The sequence below is a fragment of the Lutra lutra genome, chromosome 7 (assembly GCF_902655055.1).
Source record: "Lutra lutra chromosome 7, mLutLut1.2, whole genome shotgun sequence".
Lineage (NCBI taxonomy): Eukaryota > Metazoa > Chordata > Mammalia > Carnivora > Mustelidae > Lutra > Lutra lutra.
Genome location: NC_062284.1, coordinates 30,376,301 through 30,393,000, shown reverse-complemented (window position 1 = coordinate 30,393,000; position 16,700 = coordinate 30,376,301). Strand labels below are relative to the sequence as shown.

General features: G+C 52.7%; 2 protein-coding genes across 6 annotated transcripts; one reads left to right on the top strand and one right to left on the bottom strand.

The window, feature by feature from the left end:
- The first annotated feature begins 1,324 nt into the window (after window positions 1-1,324).
- On the top strand, window positions 1,325-8,690 carry MPI (mannose phosphate isomerase). 2 transcript variants are annotated; one of them, XM_047735709.1, is made up of 8 exons: window positions 1,329-1,435; window positions 1,925-2,052; window positions 2,940-3,140; window positions 3,854-3,995; window positions 4,338-4,520; window positions 6,271-6,444; window positions 7,393-7,595; window positions 7,962-8,690. In XM_047735709.1, exons 1-8 carry the CDS (start codon window positions 1,420-1,422, stop codon window positions 8,178-8,180), a joined length of 1,266 nt encoding a protein of 421 aa, XP_047591665.1. In that variant the 5' UTR covers window positions 1,329-1,419; the 3' UTR covers window positions 8,181-8,690. The 2 variants fall into 2 exon arrangements, with proteins under 2 accessions (XP_047591666.1, XP_047591665.1); XM_047735710.1 differs by lacking the exon at window positions 6,271-6,444 and having other exon boundaries at window positions 1,325-1,435.
- A 1,059-nt stretch (window positions 8,691-9,749) lies between these two features.
- FAM219B (family with sequence similarity 219 member B) lies at window positions 9,750-16,416 on the bottom strand. Of its 4 annotated transcripts, none has more exons than XM_047735715.1 (5): window positions 15,272-16,374; window positions 14,974-15,061; window positions 14,200-14,277; window positions 13,740-13,788; window positions 9,750-12,289 (listed from the first exon to the last, which is right to left on the bottom strand). In XM_047735715.1, exons 1-5 carry the CDS (start codon window positions 15,483-15,485, stop codon window positions 12,125-12,127), a joined length of 594 nt encoding a protein of 197 aa, XP_047591671.1. In that variant the 5' UTR covers window positions 15,486-16,374; the 3' UTR covers window positions 9,750-12,124. The 4 variants fall into 4 exon arrangements, with proteins under 4 accessions (XP_047591671.1, XP_047591669.1, XP_047591673.1 ...); XM_047735713.1 differs by having other exon boundaries at window positions 9,750-12,292; window positions 15,272-16,362; XM_047735717.1 differs by having other exon boundaries at window positions 12,152-12,289; window positions 13,630-13,788; window positions 15,272-16,416.
- Window positions 16,417-16,700: the final 284 nt, after the last annotated feature.

The following is a 16,700-nucleotide window of genomic DNA, read 5'->3' as shown; positions in this document are numbered from 1 at the left end:
TTTTCCATTTTATTATTCCTTAGTGTATGCTGAAGCTTCCTGTGAAGTGCAGGCTGATTTATCTGAGCTAGGGGACCCTAGGGAGGGGGATGTCCACAGCCAGGCAGAACATTTCAGAGAAAACAGCACTTCTTCTTTCCGCTGGGCATGTGAGGTAGAGATTGCAAATTGGGGAAGGGGCAGAGGGAAGCACAATCAGGACTGTAGTCCCTCATTCCAGGTATCTCAACTGGCTGCCCTCCTTCTGGGCTGCTGACTGAGTTCCAGATGTCAGGGCCTATTTCCAGAGGATTTAGCAACATTACTCCCCAAACAAGGCCCAGCCCAACCTTCAGTGTGCAGAGCTCCAGGCGATTCTCCCTGGCTTGTGTGTGTGTGACAGGTGAGCAGCTCAGCCTGGAGGAGCAACTGGGGTTTTGCATCTGCAGTACTTAGGGCAGGGAGGATCAGAGGAGCACCAAGCACTGACTGCCTTCCTGCACCTCACACCATCTCATCTCACTCTCCCACACACCTGTCAGGCTGACATTGTTATCTACATTTTATAGAGGAAGAAACTGACACTGAGGTGGTTAAGGGCCTTGCATGTGACATTTACCATCATCAAGCATCAGTGAGTCCCTACTTAGATCACAGCAATTCTTTGCTACTGACTGAACTACTCAGTAAAACCTGACGTTCTCACAATAGCCTGCGAAGTTCTGCCCACTGCCTTTCTTCTCTGACCACCCCACGTGTACCCTGCACCCACACACACACATGCTCACTCTGCTCCACACACACATTGGCCTCTCTGCTCTTTACTCCAGAATAGGACAGGCACATTCCCAGGTGCCCAAGTTCCCATCGTGGAGTCTTTGCTCAAGCTATTTCTTCTGCCAGAACATTCCTCCTCACCTCTAAGTCTGTGCTCAAGCCTCCCCTCCTCAGTGAGACCAAGACATTTAAAATTCTGCAAACAGCTTCCCACTCTCACCCCCCCTTACTTTCTGTGGCACTTATCTTTCAACATACCATATGATTTACTTATTTATTATACTTATTTATTTGCCCGTCTTCCCTTCATCAGAATGTAAGCTCTATAAAGGCAAAGGGATCTTTGTCTTGCTCTCGGCTGTATCGTCAGCCCATGGCATTTTGCTAGTGCTCAGTAAATTTGTGTCCGGTGAAGGAACGAACGAATGAATACTGAGACCCAGGACTGCGGGCGGGAAGTCTCTGAGCTGCTGGAGCCTCCTTCCTCGTGACAGCTGGAGCCAGAAAAGGTGTTCGGAGTTCGGGGAGTGTTCTCGCAAGGCGCATGAGCCTCCAAGAAGGCTCTCGAGGAACTACATTTCCCATAAAGCTCTGGGAGCAGTAGGGCCGCGGGTGCTGACGGGAAGGGCATACGTGCCAGAAGCCTGGGCCGGTACCCCGAGGATGGCGGTTCAGAAAGGTGGGCTGCGGACTGGGGTGCTGACGGGAACGTGGGGGTGGGTTGCGTCGCGGGGATCTTTCCCGACCTGATATGCCAGGTGGGACCCAGGCTTGTGACTCTGCGGAAAGACGGATGGGCTCTGGACAGAGGAGGGGGCACCTGCGATAGGGATTGAGCCATTATTTCAGCGCTCGCAGGAGGGTCTTGAGGGGAGGAGCCGCGCGTGGGTCACTTCGAGACGGCGTGTCCTGTAAGAGGTTCCTCCCGCTCCCTCCCCGTCCCTCCACACAACTATCTCCCTCACGTCTGCGGAGAAGCCTTACTGTCCGCTTTACAGATGGGAACATCTCGCCTGCGGAGAAGGGTCCCAACAACCTACAGACCCCTTATTTGACTTTGTCCCCCAGACAGAACCCTCAGCCCGTGTCTAGTTTTCCCAAGACCGTAGGGTCAGGCCTCAGGAGTGGAGTGGAAGCTGACCCACTGTTTCTGCTCCCCTGCCCCCAGTATTCCCGCTTTCCTGTACGGTGCAGCACTATGCCTGGGGGAAGATGGGTTCCAGCAGTGAAGTGGCTCGGCTGCTGGCCAGCAGTGACCCACAGGCCCAGATCTCAGAGGACAAGCCATATGCGGAGGTGAGACCCGGGTTGTATTTCACCTTATATATTTTTTTAAATTTTATTTATTTATTAGAGAGCGCAGAGTGTGAGAGAGCAGGAGTTGGGAGGGGCAGAGGGAGAGAAGCCCGCTCCTTGCTGAGTGGGGAGCCCAAGGCAGGGCTCCATCCCAGGCAATGACAGAGCCGCCCAGGAGCCTCTGTATTTCACTTTAACAGCAGGTGAGACCAAGGGATTTCTCCATTCAGAGGGCCTGGGGTAAGTCACATGGATCAGCTGGGAGAGGGAAGCAGCAAGAGGGAGGAGGCTATTCTTGGCTCTTCAGATCCCAGAAAGTGATGAATCCAGATGGCAGTACCAAAAGAAGAGAGGTTTTGTCATCATAGGCCGATTTCTGGTACCCTCTCCCCGCCCCCTGCCCCAAGAACTCTCAGCACTTAATGAATTTTAATTCAACCCTCTTGGACAATTAAAAGTTTTACTTTGACTAGGTTTTACATTTTAATAGCCTAATATATGTATTTTTCTTGATCATTTAGGTGAGATAAAGCCAAAGCATAGTAAGGCCTCCACTTTTGAGATTGGAATAAGTGAATGTTAACACTTCCCAGAGCCATCTGAGAGAGATTTTTAGTGACCTTGACAGTGCAGGTGTCATTCTCATTGGACAGATGAGAACATTGAGACCGACTGACTAGAAGTAATTAGCCCAGGCCTCCACATCTGGTTGCAGGCAGAGCCTGAACTGGGTCTCTCTGCACTACTGGTGTCCTGGGGTCTGCTGCTTTTCTGTATGCCTGTGATGGCATGAACATTTATACCCAGGCACGGGAGGCTCCATTCAGGATTCAGGTTGGTGGTGCCAGGTTCTTCCTCTTTCCCTCTCAACTTTCCTGTTTTTCTAGTTGTGGATGGGGTCCCACCCCCGGGGAGATGCCAAGATCCTTGACAATCGATTCTCACAGAAGACCCTAAGCCAGTGGATCTCTGAGAACCAGGACTGCTTGGGCTCAAAGGTCAAGGAGACCTTTGATGGCAAGCTGCCCTTCCTCTTCAAAGTACTCTCGGTTGAAACGGCGCTGTCCATCCAGGCACACCCTAACAAGGTATAGGACCGGAGTGGGGTGCAGAGGTCAAGGTACAGCAGAACTCATGTCAAGGCCCTCCCCCTACTTTTACTGCTGTGTTTTACCTCACCCACGCTGCACTCCAGCCCAAAGCTAAATCTAGGCTTAACGACTCCCAGTTTAGCTCTGGAAGGCTGGATGCTGGTGACTCAGGTTGGCAGCTAAGTCTCAGTGGACAGCTGACCAGCCTGTGTCAGAGAGCTGCTCCATGCCCTTCCCTGGGTTCCCCTCATGCAACCCAGGACTATTCATATCTGCTGTTTTCCCCGCTGGCTCTCTAGGAGAGTTCACCTTCCAGAGCAGGGAAGGCATCCTAGCTGCTGCCTCAGCTCCTAGGCATTTGTCTGTCCAAATTTGTCATTTCTAGAGGGCAGAGTAAGACCCAGGAAGACAGGGATGTAGCCAGAGTCACACTGCTTATTCGTGTCCGAGCTTGGCTTGGTGTTTGGGCTTCCTGATTTCCAGTCCAGGCCTCTTAAAGTCTCCCCCAGATTTGGCCTGTGTTCCTGCCCTGGTTTGAGTGAACCCTGAGTTTCTACATTATGCCCTGACTGGGCTCATTGCTGAAAGTATGAAGCCAACTGCTGTCTGGCGACTTGGGAGGGTGGAGAGCAAGGGCCGGGTGGGACTGGTGTCCTGCTAAGTGATGACTGCACCTTGACCATCCTCCTCTTCTCCTGGCCACCCCACAGGAGCTGGCAGAGAAACTGCATCTGCAGGCTCCACAGCACTACCCTGATGCCAACCATAAGCCAGAGATGGCCATTGCCCTCACCTCCTTCCAGGGCTTGTGTGGCTTCCGGCCCATTGAGGAAATTGTGACGTTTCTGACAAGTAAGGTTGGGCAAAATGCTAGAACATGCATACTGGGCCTACGATGCATGGGCAACCCCAGGCAGAGCTGGAACAGTGGCAGAGAACAGAGGCTAAGTGTCATAGGAAGTGAGGGGCTGGTCGGCCCGATGAATTCTTGAAGCCATGGAGTGGGCCTGTGAGACCAGGCTCAGGTGTGCTTGCTGAGGCTGGTGCTGAGCAGTCGGTTTTCACCTCCGAGTTTGCTTAGCACTGTGTGGCTCCTTGGTGAGGGATGGGATGGGGAGGCCTCCTCAGACTTCCTGCTTCTTCGGGTTCCATCTTGTTGGTCCTGACATGGGCCCTGGCCTGGCCTTCCTGCAGAGGTGCCTGAATTCCAGTTTCTGATTGGAGATAATGCAGCGGCACAGCTGAAGCAGAGCTCGAGCAGTGACTCCCAGTCGGCGGCCTCAGCTCTGCAGAGTTGTTTCTCCCACCTGATGAAGAGTGAGAAGAAGGTGGTGGTGGAGCAGCTCAACCTGTTGGTGAAGCGGATCTCCCAGCAAGGTGGGTGTGGTGGGCCTGGGTGCAGTGCCCTGTCCTGCCTGGCCCCAGCGCAGACACTAGTCCGTGGAGCTTTGGCTCAAGTGGAACACCAAAATGGGCCTTAGATGACTTAGATGGGCTGTTAGCAATGGGCATTTCTTTCCGTCATTGTGGAGTAGGGCCCTTAGCTGAGTGCTGCTTCCTAACTGGCTCTAGAGGGCTGGAGACAGATGGGCTGGGACGACTGTTAGGAGGTCTTACCACCTAGGCATTCTGAGACGTCCTCGGGCCTACAGTTGCTCCCTGTGGTTGGGTTTGTACTTTGGGGCTAGAGAGCAGGAAGGGGACAAGGGAATCCTCATCTCCTTTTCTTGGAAGGCCTGAAGCCCAGAACTTTCGATCAGTAGATCTTTACTTTTTTTTTTTTTTTTGGTGTATATGTATACACATACATACACACACACATTTCCTTAAATACCTGCTCTGTGCCCAACCTTGTGCTAACTAAGGAGAGTTCAGGAAATGACTGTGATGGGTGTGGTTGTCACATTTGCATGGGAAGTCAACACAAGCAAGGCAGGAAGGACTCCGGCTGTGAGCTTATGGGGCATGCCTGATGAGGCCCTGTCCCCTTCTCTCGGAGACCCCGGAGCTCTTCTGGTTCTCTCTCTACACATTTCGCCTGCTACCTCTGAGCCACAGAGAATTATTTTACCCAAACGTATCCTTTGTTTTCTTTTCTTTTCTTCTTCTTCTTCTTTTTTTTTTTTTTTTGTTTCGTTTAGTTTTTGGTGTTGTCTCTGCTTCCATGTCTCCCCTTTGGGGCCTCTTGCACTCTCGACAGAACAGATTACTCTTGCCGGGAGCTCCCAGAACCCCTTGTTTCTAGCACCTGTGAGTCTATATCATTACAGACACGCTTGTGACAGCTGGGGTTTTCTCCAGGCTAGGGACTTGGCTCTTTGGCTTTTGTGTGTTTCCAGCACTTAGCACAGAGGTGGTATTCACGTCTTACTGTGAAGACTCAGAACCACCCTCCAATCCAGACCAGCTGGTTTCTTCATTTTGGCACTGACACATTAAGCTTTCATTTACTCATGCCCTCCCCACTTCTTTGCACACTCAAGAAATTTCAGCTCACCTCCCTGCCCTCCCCTCATTTCCAAAGCCTTCCCCCACTACTCTAGCCCAGGCTGAGGACACATTTTTGGTCCTGGGCATATTCTGCCTCTTGCTCTCTGGGGTGACCAACTATCTCGATTTGCCCGGGACTTAGTGATTTTCTGAGACACAGTGCTTTCTGGGCTAAAAAAGGGAAGGGCCTGGTCTGTCTGGGACAGTTGTTCACCCCATATGGAACTCTTGGGTTATCCCCTAATAGATCAAGCTCTATAGCAGTGGTTCTCAATCAGGGGACACTGGCACTTGTCTAGAGACATATTGTGGGTAGAGGCCAAAGATGCTTTGAAACATCTACAAAGCACAGGACAGCCCCCACAACAAAGGATTATCTGGCCCCAAACTTTAGCCCTTTCAGTGGCCAGAATAATGCTGGGCATATAGGCAGTCAGAATGGGGAAAATGGCACCTGTATGGGCTGGAAGATCAAGGAAGGCGGGCCCCCAAAGGGTGGGGACGTGGCTGGGAGAACACACCCACCTGTTTCTGGATTTCCCTGGGCAGAGACTTCCCCAGGACTTGATGGCCAGGGTGGGGCTGTGAACACCACTGAGAGTTCCTAAGTGGCCTTGGGGTGCTCTGTGACCATCAGTGGCTACTGGAAACAATATGGAAGACATCTATGGGGAGCTCTTACTGCAGCTGCACCAGCAGTATCCCGGTGATATTGGATGCTTTGCCATCTACTTCCTGAACCTGCTTACCCTGAAGCCAGGAGAGGCCATGTTTCTGGAGGCTAATGTGCCCCATGCCTACCTGAAAGGAGGTGAGCCACACTTGTGTTTTTTTTAAAGATTTTATTTATTTGACAGATCACAAGTAGGCAAAGAGGCAGGTGGGGGGATGGGGGAGGAGTGGAGCAGGCCCCCTGCTGAGCAGAGAGCCCGATGCAGGACCGGATCCCAGGACTCTGGGATCATGACCTGAGCTGAAGACAGGGGCTTTAACCCACTGAGCCACCCAGGTGCCCCTAAGATTTCGTTTTTAAGTAATCTCTGTACCCAGTGTGGGGCTTGCACTCACAACCTGAAGATCAACAAGAGCCGCATGCTCCACTGAGGTAGCCAGGTGCCCCAAGGTGAGCCATGTTTTAGCAGCGAGCCCCATTACCAAGCCTTGCTTCCTCATTTAGATAAAAGGGGGAGGGGGAGGTCAAAGAGAGACCTTTAAGGTCCCACCAGGTCTGACCTAGGCTTCCTGGGGGTGGGCTGGGTAGTGGCCAGTAGGAATGAAGAATGCCAGCTTAGTGCTGGACACTACTTGAGTCTTCACATGGACCTGTGAGGTCACGATACTCTCCTGCTACCCTGTCTGCATGTGTGGGAGCAATCTGAACCCAGGCTACATTGGATCGAGGCTGTTCTCTCCCCTGCATCACTTCAGCCTGTCTGTCCTATCTATCGAGAAATTTTTGTGAGAAAATACATTTCCACAGAAAGGTGTCACATTTTGACTATTGGCTATTTATCTACTCACGGATAGGATTCCGTGGTAGAATAGTCTGGGGAAGGTTGGGGCTCCCCCAGGGGCTAACATGACGTGACTTACCACCTGTTTTCGGTATCTTAGCCCATTCTCCTGATGGTGCAGTTCACACATTTTTGCATAACTCTGCAAGGGGTTCATGGCCCTCAGGTTAGGAGGCCCAGCCCTGGTGAGCCAAACTCCAAGACATCCTTCATCAAGTTAGCACATGACAACTATCTGTCCCCAGACTGTGTGGAGTGCATGGCATGTTCAGACAACACGGTTCGTGCTGGCCTGACACCCAAGTTCATTGATGTGCCAACCCTATGTGAGATGCTCAGCTATATCCCCAGCAAGGACAGGCTCTTTCTTCCAACTCGGAGTCAGGAAGACCCCTACCTCTCTATCTACGACCCCCCTGTGCCAGACTTCACTGTCATGAAAATTGAGGTGAGTGGAGGGTGGTGGTGGCTATGGTGAGTATCTTTCGTATGGCATGAAAAAGCCTGGCAAGGGCCACAGTGTAGAGTACACCTGGGGCAGTGTTCCCTTTCTTTTAAGCACACTTGGATGTTGGGTGTCGGCGGGGGTGGGGTGGGGTGTGCCACACATCACAGCCACAGCCACAGGGCCCGCCCAGTCCTCCTTGTACCAGGGACCAGACATGGGCCTCCATGCTGACAAGAGCCTGAACAGTGGGGGAGAAGGTGGCCATGCTCTCCCTCTCGCTGCCCCTGAGGCTGTCCTGGGCCTCCCCCTGGAAGCTGACAGGCACAGAAAACAAGCTGCACCATCCTGTCGTTTCTTCCTGCCCAGGTCCCCGGCTCCATCACTGAATACAAAGTCTTGGCAGTGGACTCTGCCAGCATCCTACTGGTGGTCCAGGGGAGAGTGACAGCCAGCAGTCCTACAGCCCAGACGCCAATCCCTTTGCAGCGCGGTGGGGTGCTTTTCATTGGGGCCAATGAGAGCGTCTCACTGAAGCTCTCTGTGCCCGATGACCTACTGATGTTCCGTGCCTGCTGCCTGCTGTAGAGGCCACAGCCTTCCTGGCTCTCCTCTGACAGTTACCCTAAGTCCTGGCCGGCCTCTCCTCAGGCCCAGCTCCAAACCCGTCCCTGCCCTGGACTTGGGTATGCCCTGGAAGAGCGGGGGTAGAGTAGTGAGCTTGAAGGTAATGACTCCAGAGCAAGCCTTGGATAAACCATTCTTCTACTGGGAGGAGGGCCCTGGTGAGGACGAAGACCTGAAACTCCGCTTGTATTCTCACCGTACCGAGCCAGGCTCTCCTCAAGGCTGGAGGCGGGAGCTCTGTTCCAGCCCACAGCATTAGGCAGCTGGTAAAAATCTATAATTTGTTCAGCATCACTCACAGCAAGAGGGTAGGTAGTTAATTTCTAAGAACAGGGTTTGGCCCTGGGACTGCCCATTTCCTCAGCTGCAGAGGAGGGGAAAGAGTAGGCCTGTGGACTAATACTACTCATTGTCACCCTCTGGCTCTGTCAAAGCAATTAAAAGATCACTTGTGTTGAGGCTGTAAGAGCAGTCAGCCTTCAGCGTTCCAGTCCTTGAAGTGGGCTGATCGAGCCTTTCCTGGATTGGACGTCCAGTTTTTGCTTTAATTCCTGCTTCCAACAGCTCCCAAGGTGAGTATGTATAGAGCCCTTTAATAAGAACATATGGGAGGGGCAGCCCACTTCAGCCTTAGTGGCAGAGCTTGCAGATGACCTCGGGTCCTGCAGACGTGGAAGGTGAATCTAAAGACAGGTAGTGCGAGATTCCTTGTTTTCACTTGGCCTCAGGGCAGGGATCAGCCCACCAAGGCCAGCAGGCTGGATCAGACCACACCTGTCCCTTACATTTGGCCCAGCGCTTTCAGGCTACAGTAGCAAAATGGAAGCCGCACAGACTGTATGCCTGCACAGCCGGTAGTGACTGGCCCTTCACAGAGAAAGTTTGTCAGTCACTTCTTTAGAACACGCTCAGTCGCTGTACACTGGGGATTCAGGGACAGGGTGATCCCATTTGTGTTGTGAAGAGAAACCTAGCTAGTTTTTCTAACCTGGAGGGAAGTGTACAGAACATCATCTCCCCGTGCTTACCCACCCTCTAGACATGGATACGCCTCTGCAGGAGGTGGTGCAGCTGTCTGAGGTCCTGTCACCCCAGACTAAGCAGAGCCCCAGGCTGTTCAGGCCTTCCTGCAGAGTAAGGTTCACACTGGCATAAAAGGATCCTTCTGGGTGGCTGCCCATACTAGACCCCCCTGCACCAGGGAAATCTAGCCAACTACCTTCAGAAAAGTTCTGGCCAATTTGTTTAGGGGTTTTTTCTGGCCTCCAGATTTTCTTCAGCTAAAAACAAAAGATGACCTGACAAAAGGAAGGGTCTGCCAAAAGGAACACCATCTGGAGAGAAGTGCTGTGCAAAGTCCTGCTCCCTCCAATGGTGCCGGCCTGACAATGGTGCCCACTGGGAACAGCAGGGAGCGGGCGGTCCTATGAGGAATGGCCACAACTGGGGCTGTGAGGGTCCTTTCACAATTCAGAGGGCTGTAGTCTAGGCCTTGCTTTAAAATCCTATGGAACACAGACACAGCTCAACTAGCATGATTGTATTTATTCTTAAAAACTTCCAGAGCTGTAGAAGCCTAAGCCAAGAGTTTTGTAGAGTACTCTGTAAACACTGTACACATATTCCTCTGTGAGGTTAACTGCGAGTACACCCCTCCCCCCCGCCGGACACTGTGACCTGCAGATTACCCAGCTCTGAATTAAGGCAGTTTGGCTGTAGGCACCTTGGTGCCTTTACTGGTGACATTTTAGCCTGGGACCTCTGGCCCCAAACAACGGACCATTTCTACCCTGCCTATCCCCGTTCTGCAACTTTCCCCACAAAGATAATGTTTTCCACATGGAGTCAACCAGTTCTGGAACGTCATCAGGAACAGATTCAAATACATCCGTGTTGACTTAAAGTAACAACCATCTGGAGGGCCTTGGTCTTGGGGTCTTGCTGCCACCCTCACCCACAGCTACTGCTAACTAATTCTGTCCTAACCAACTTCCCCACACAAACGTGGCCCCACTGGCCTTCCTGCCACCACCACCGTCTCTCCACACTGCCCTGCATCTGTGCCCTCTCTTCATGTGCACTCTGGCACCTCTGCAGAAACCATGACAGCCTGAAGACAGTCTTTATGGAGGAGCCCTTGGCTCCTCCTGTCTTCAGATGCCTGCAGGCACGAGCGCCAAGGGCTCAGCACATGAGGCACCTGCAGTGTGGCACTGCAGAGTCCCAGTCCCAAAACCGTCTGCTTCCCCAATTCCCCAGACCCTGGGGTGCCTGAGGAGGCCTCCGTCCCATCTCCCACCTGCTGTGATGCTACTAGATGAGAAAATACTAACCACAGCCCTCCGGGTACCATGTATTCTTCTCAACTTTCTATGATTTGACAGAAGCACCAAGATAGAGGCCAATCAAGCACTGACAGGTTACCCTCATCATCTGACCTCAGCCTTCCAATCACCTCATGGTGGTAGAACAAGAGTCCGTGTCAGCCCTCATTTCTCTAGATGCCGCAGGACACTGAATAAATCACCAGATCAGGCACTTCCCGTGTGGCGCCCACACCCCAATCCTGACTACCATGCCCCTTAGGCTGGGAGCCGTGTCCACTCACCTTCAGTTCTCACCACAGCTCTAGATGAGCTGTGCCTCCCCCACCCCCAAAAAAGAACCACTGAAAACAAGTCTAGAAAAGACTGGTAGAGCAAGAGATACCATCTGGGGTGGAGGTGTGGTCACTGGGGGAGATTATGCCTGTCTCAGCTGTGTTCCCACAGGGCTGAGGCTGGGGTGCCCCAGAGGTTTACTTGTAAAGCCCAATCCTCCGTATCTAAGGGGAAGCCCTCTGCAATGGCCAATGATCTCCTCAGGCAGGGGCCCCTGGGAGCAGCACGCGTCCCTCCCCCCGATCCTGTGAGCCTCTGCCCACCTCAAAGCCTCACACAGCCCGGCCAGTACACTTCTCACCCATTGCTATTCTCAAGTTTCAGAAGCTAAATAGGAAGGCACCTGACCGATCCCTGCCACTCCCTCTGCTGGTCACCCACACCTGCAGGCTTCCCAGGGAGCTCCAGTCCTTTCACCTAACCTTGACACTCAAAAGACTGGATGTTGAACTAGCTAAGACCAAGGCAAAGAATGGTGACCAGAGAAAGACAAAATAAATAAATATGTACATAGCGGAGCAATTTTTCTCCAACTAGGGGTGGGCTGACCAGTCATTAACCCGCCCACACAGTTTAAGCCAGCTGGGGATGGTCCGGGTCCAGGGATTCTGGAAGCCTGATCCTGCTGTGCCATCAAGCAGCGTGCTGTGTTCCCTGGCCAGAGCCAAACAGGTGCAAGGGGAAGAAGGCCAAAGGGCCTTGCTTTATGCTTTCTTGAGGGTCCCATCGTGGAGCCAGGAAGACAGAGCATTGTGGAATTTCTTAAACTGGTCCCAAATAGTTCAGCTATTTTTTTCAAAGGCTCCCAGCTGCAAGCCATAAAGTGCTATTTTCTGCTTCCATATACCACCATCCAACATAGCCAGGGCACAAAAGCTCTCTCTCCACAGAGCAGGACAAACACCAGTCAAGATGTCTGAAAGATTTCCTTAGCCAACTTTGTCACCACAAGAAATCAGAATTCCTCTGTTCCTGCCGTTATTAAAGTGGTTTTTCCAAACTCTAACAGCAGAGGAAAACTGCAGAATTCCACCTATCACCCTATCACCCCATGGTCCAGACGGGGGCCTCTGGCCTGAGAAGCACCACGTAAGGCGTTAACTGCATGTCACTGACCTTCCAAGAGGGTCAGTGCCTCCAGTGATTCTGGGGATGACTGCACTCCCCACTGCACTCCGTGACCTAAGAAGGGCCCACAGGGCTCTGCAGGACACGGTGAGCAGGGCCCGTCTTAGGGGGTTATGTCTACTGGAGGGTACAGGAAGGAGAGTCCCCAGGACAGCACCAGCAGCAGGAGCACGTTGAAGAGGCCATAGGCTTGGGAGGAATGAGGTCCAAGTCCTCATCATCTGGAATCTCATCCAGGTGATACCCATCCTGGAGCAGCTGCCGGCTCACATCCTGGTTCACCTGCTAAGAACAGAAGAGGAGAGAACTATAAGCCACATGGCAAAGCAGAAATGACTGCTGCCTGAAAGGCACACCTACATGCCCTTACCAGAGCTTCCTGTCCATGCTCTACCCTCAGGCCAACTCCATGCATCGCCGGACTACATGTCCCCACCCAGCACCGACGGGCCCCAAGCAGCCTGAGCCAGCACCGTCCTGGCTGCCGTGTCGTTAACCCCCAGGGGAACTGTTCTCACTGAAGAATCCTAAGGCATCTGATGTAAGTATCAGATTCCAGATTATGTTTGAGTCAACAGCCTGACCAGAACGACTGGTCCCTGTGAACACTGAGGAATATGGGACAGTGATAGCAGAACAGTGGGGGAGAGGAGTTACACAGGATAAGAGTGGGGAGCAGCTCTGTCCCCACTGCTGGTTAAACAAGTTAGCTTTTATGCCAGCAAAGCTTTGTTCTCTGCAAAGTGGAACCTGTCAGCCTTGCTTCACCAGTTCCATTGGGCAGAAGGAAAAGGAGGTCAGGAATAGTGTAGAACTTTCTCTGGCTCTTGGCTAATTTTTCTTTTCTTAGTTTAGTCTTAGACACCCAGATATTCAAGGAGGATAAAATTTACAAACTGCTTCTATTCTCTTTGGCAAAAACTCGAGGGGTGGCCAAGGGTTTCCAGAACAAGGAAAACACCAGTGGCGTTCAGTCGTATCTCTAGCACTCTGCCTCTATCTAAGGCAGTCAGCTGCACATGCCACATCTTTCCATCCCCATGTCTCTGGGACCATCACTCTGGAAATGTGTGCAAAAGGCCAGCCCACTGGTATCTCAGTCTGAATTCCCATTGAGGGAACAACTGAAGGAACACAAGTTGTTTGGCCTGAAGAAAAGCTTGGTGGAGGATGGCCATGGGAGGGACAGGAATGTTGATCACAGATAAAAGGCAAAGGAAGGGACACTGGAATTACTGGGTGACACTGGAGGGCAGGCTTAGGACCACTGACTCCATCCTCTAGGAGACACTTCAAATTAATAAGGAAGAATTCTCTAAGAGCTACCTGAAGAAGGAATTTGTGTGTGTTTGTGTATGTGTGTTGGAGGGAAAGCAGGCAGCAAGGCTTCCTGGAGAGAGTAAGTACTCAGTTACAAGAAGCATTCAAGCAAGCAGAGGCTGGTAAACACTAGGTGGGATTTCTCATGAGGATTCCTTTTCTAAGTGGTTGCCTGGGCTAGAAGACTTGTGAGGTTCTTTGAGCCCTAAAGATCTATGGTCTCTTGGATTTTCAACAGCTTTCCTCAGACACCTATACCTCTGCTGGGGGAGTAAGGCAGAACAGAAGATTGGAGAACAGACCGGAAGTCTGGCACAGTGCCGTGCACACAGCAGGCACAAGACAAGCATTTGGCAGTGGCGGTGACGCTGCCTGCAGCCTGGCCCCGTGCAGAAAGGCGCTCTGGACTTGCCTCTGCAGAGGAATACCCGGAGGAGTATCTGGATTCCAGCTCCCCATCACTAGGAGAAGAGGAAAACAGTCAGTTCAGGGGGATGCCTGTGGAGCGCAGCTGCAAATGGCGAGGTGGAGAGCATGCAAGGGGGTCCGGACGACTTGTGAAACAAAGACCATCACAGAACTCAAGCCCAGAATCCGTCCTGAATACCACTGGCTCTTTCCACTGGCTCCAGCAGGGACAGGGTCACTGTCATAAACAATGAAGCTGTAAGAGGGGAGGATGATTCCCCCACACAAGGTTAGTGCTCCAAATCGAAGGGCAGCATGAGCACCTGAGCCTCTAACCCAGCTATCCTGGGAAGGGATAAGGCCCTGAAGAAGACTGCTCTGGAACATGCATGAAGGGTCTTGGGCGAGATCTGCAGTTTTACCCAAGTCACTCCCCAAGGGATATTTTCAAGGATACCACTCACCTGTCAGAGTCGAGGGACACCAGGTTTTCATCTGGACTCTGACTAAGGGCCGTATAGCCCTTGTTAAACTTCACTGACCTGAGGGTAGACAGGGAAGGGACCAAGCATAGATGAAGCAACAGTTCACAGAGAAGGCCAGAGTCCTTGCCCTTATGGAAGAAGGACTGACTGTAGTACGCCTGTCTGGCCTTCCTGTCACACAGCCACTGTGGCCTGCCCTGTATCTGGCGGCAGCCGCTGGGAATATGCACTTCCCCACACCACTCCCCCTACTGCTCCTGAGGAAAAGCACACCTACTCTTTCCAGTAGAAGGAAAACTCCCCCACTTCAGCTTAGTTTAACACAGAACAGAAAAACTGCAAGTTCTGGGGGCAAATCTCTTCTCGAGTTTGAGCTCTTACCTATAAGAGGCTCTGAAAAGGTCTCGCTCAGCCCTCAGACTTTACCATTCTGTTGAAAAAGAAATACAGCACTGGCTGTTCCCACACTGCTTTCTAATTTCACTCCTAGCAAACCCAGCCACTGTGCTGCTCCCAGACAATGATCCTATGCACTAACAAAACTGTTATTCCAAAGCCCTTTTCTTGACATCATTACATCTTTAAAGGAAAAGAAAAGGTCATTCCTCTTCCCATTTTAAAATAGTGAAAAAGACGGGTTGGCGTCAGGTGAATCACTAGCTCGGTCTTAAAACGGGAGAACTGTCTCCCAGCCTGAGGATCAAGGCCTTTTCTGGAAACTGCTTGCACAGAGAAGGTGGCGCCTGCTGAGACCTTTTCGCTGAAGAGTCGGGGCGATTCGCCGAGGTCCCCAGCATGCCTTTTCTCCGAAGAACAGCCTTGGCCAGATCCCGATGCTTCTCTGGAAGTCAAAGGGCCCGGGTCAGGGGGGTCTTCCCCACTCCGCCGTGTCTCCCCAAACGCCAGGAGCCCGCTTTCTCCGAACAGATTTTCGGGGACGGGAGCGGGCTGCAGCTCCCCCTCCAGGGTCGCCCCGGCGGGACTCCAGAACCTGCCCGGGGAACCAGGTAGCCCGCCCAGGCAGAGACACCCCCCACCGGGCCGCACTCACGCAGCTTGGCCTGAATGGAAGGCGCACGCGTCACCATGTACGGCCCCCTCTTCTCCACAACCGCCGGGAGCCGCTCCCCCAGTCGGGGGACTCCACTGCCGCTTCGCCCGAAAGGCAGCCCCGTAGCTCCCGCTGCGCAGTCCAGGGTCCCGGCGGGGCGCGGTCCCGGGGTAGACATCCATACCTCGGGCCCGCTGGGATCCGCGGTCGCCATGCCCTGGCCACCGCCCGCAGCGACGCAGAACCCCGCCTCTTGGCTTACTAGTCGTGGGCAGGGAGGGAGGGAGGCGGTCTTTTCTGAAAAAGATGGCGGCGCGCAGGCGCGGGACGTATCCGCTTAAGCTTTCCGGGCCCGCCTGCAGAGGGGAAGGCACAATTGTTCCGCACTCCCGGGGGCGGGGCACCTTCAGTTCCGGCTTTTGAGAGACGCTGCGGTAGTTGCAGTCGGCCGGAACCTGGGCATGTCGAAGCCAGTTCGGTGTCCAGTGGAAAGAAAATATCGATATTTATGCAGGGCCGTGGCTCCGCGCGCGCTGGGCGAAGCCCTTTACCCCCTGGCGCGCACGCAGTGTCTCCGAGTGGGTCATCTCGTCACATCCCGAGCTCCCAATGGCGAGCCCTGGAGAACCTGGGTTGAACCTAAGAGAGCTGTTACGAAGGGAGGAGAAATTAAGCGCCGTTCTCCAGGAAACGAAACAGGTCGGAGAGGTTCAAGGCCTTTGAGCCCGTCGGACACTAGAGGCATTGCGGGCGCTGATCCATCTAACATCAAACCCACGTTATTTCCAACACAACTTGGTACCCGCCTCTCTCTAACCCTCAGTTCACACATTTTTAAATGGAGCCAATATCACTGCCTGTTGTATAGCGAAAATAAGTGCAAAATAGGCTGTGGAAAGAAGGGTGAAAGTGCACTGAGTCTGTGTGTGGTAGGGCACGGGGCTGTCATGGCTCTTGACTTCTCCCGCCCCCAAGGGATGTGCTGGTGGCTGGCTGGAAAGAAGTTCACATCCTTGTAGGAACTGCCAAATCCCATGAGGCCGCCACAGGCTAATTGATTGGCCTCCACGGAGTAGATCAACAATATGCAATTTTGAGTCCCCAGGGCCACCCAAACAGTGGAGCAGGAGGACTATGCCTTAGGCAGGATAGGGAAAAAAAAAAAAAATTAGCACTGGAGTTTTTGAAAAATCAGAAGCACAGAAGCATGTTAACTATTCTGGTAGATTACACTCTTTAAAAACAAATTACTTGTTTTACAGAAAAAGCATGAGCAGGAGGAGCAGAGCGAGAGGGAGAGAGAACCCCAAGCAGACTCCCTGCTGAGCACAACCCTGAGATCATGAGCAAGCGGAAACCAAGAGTCCTTTGTCTAATGGACTGTGCCACCCAGGCGCCCGGACCCCTGTTTTAGACGTCCAGAAACAGC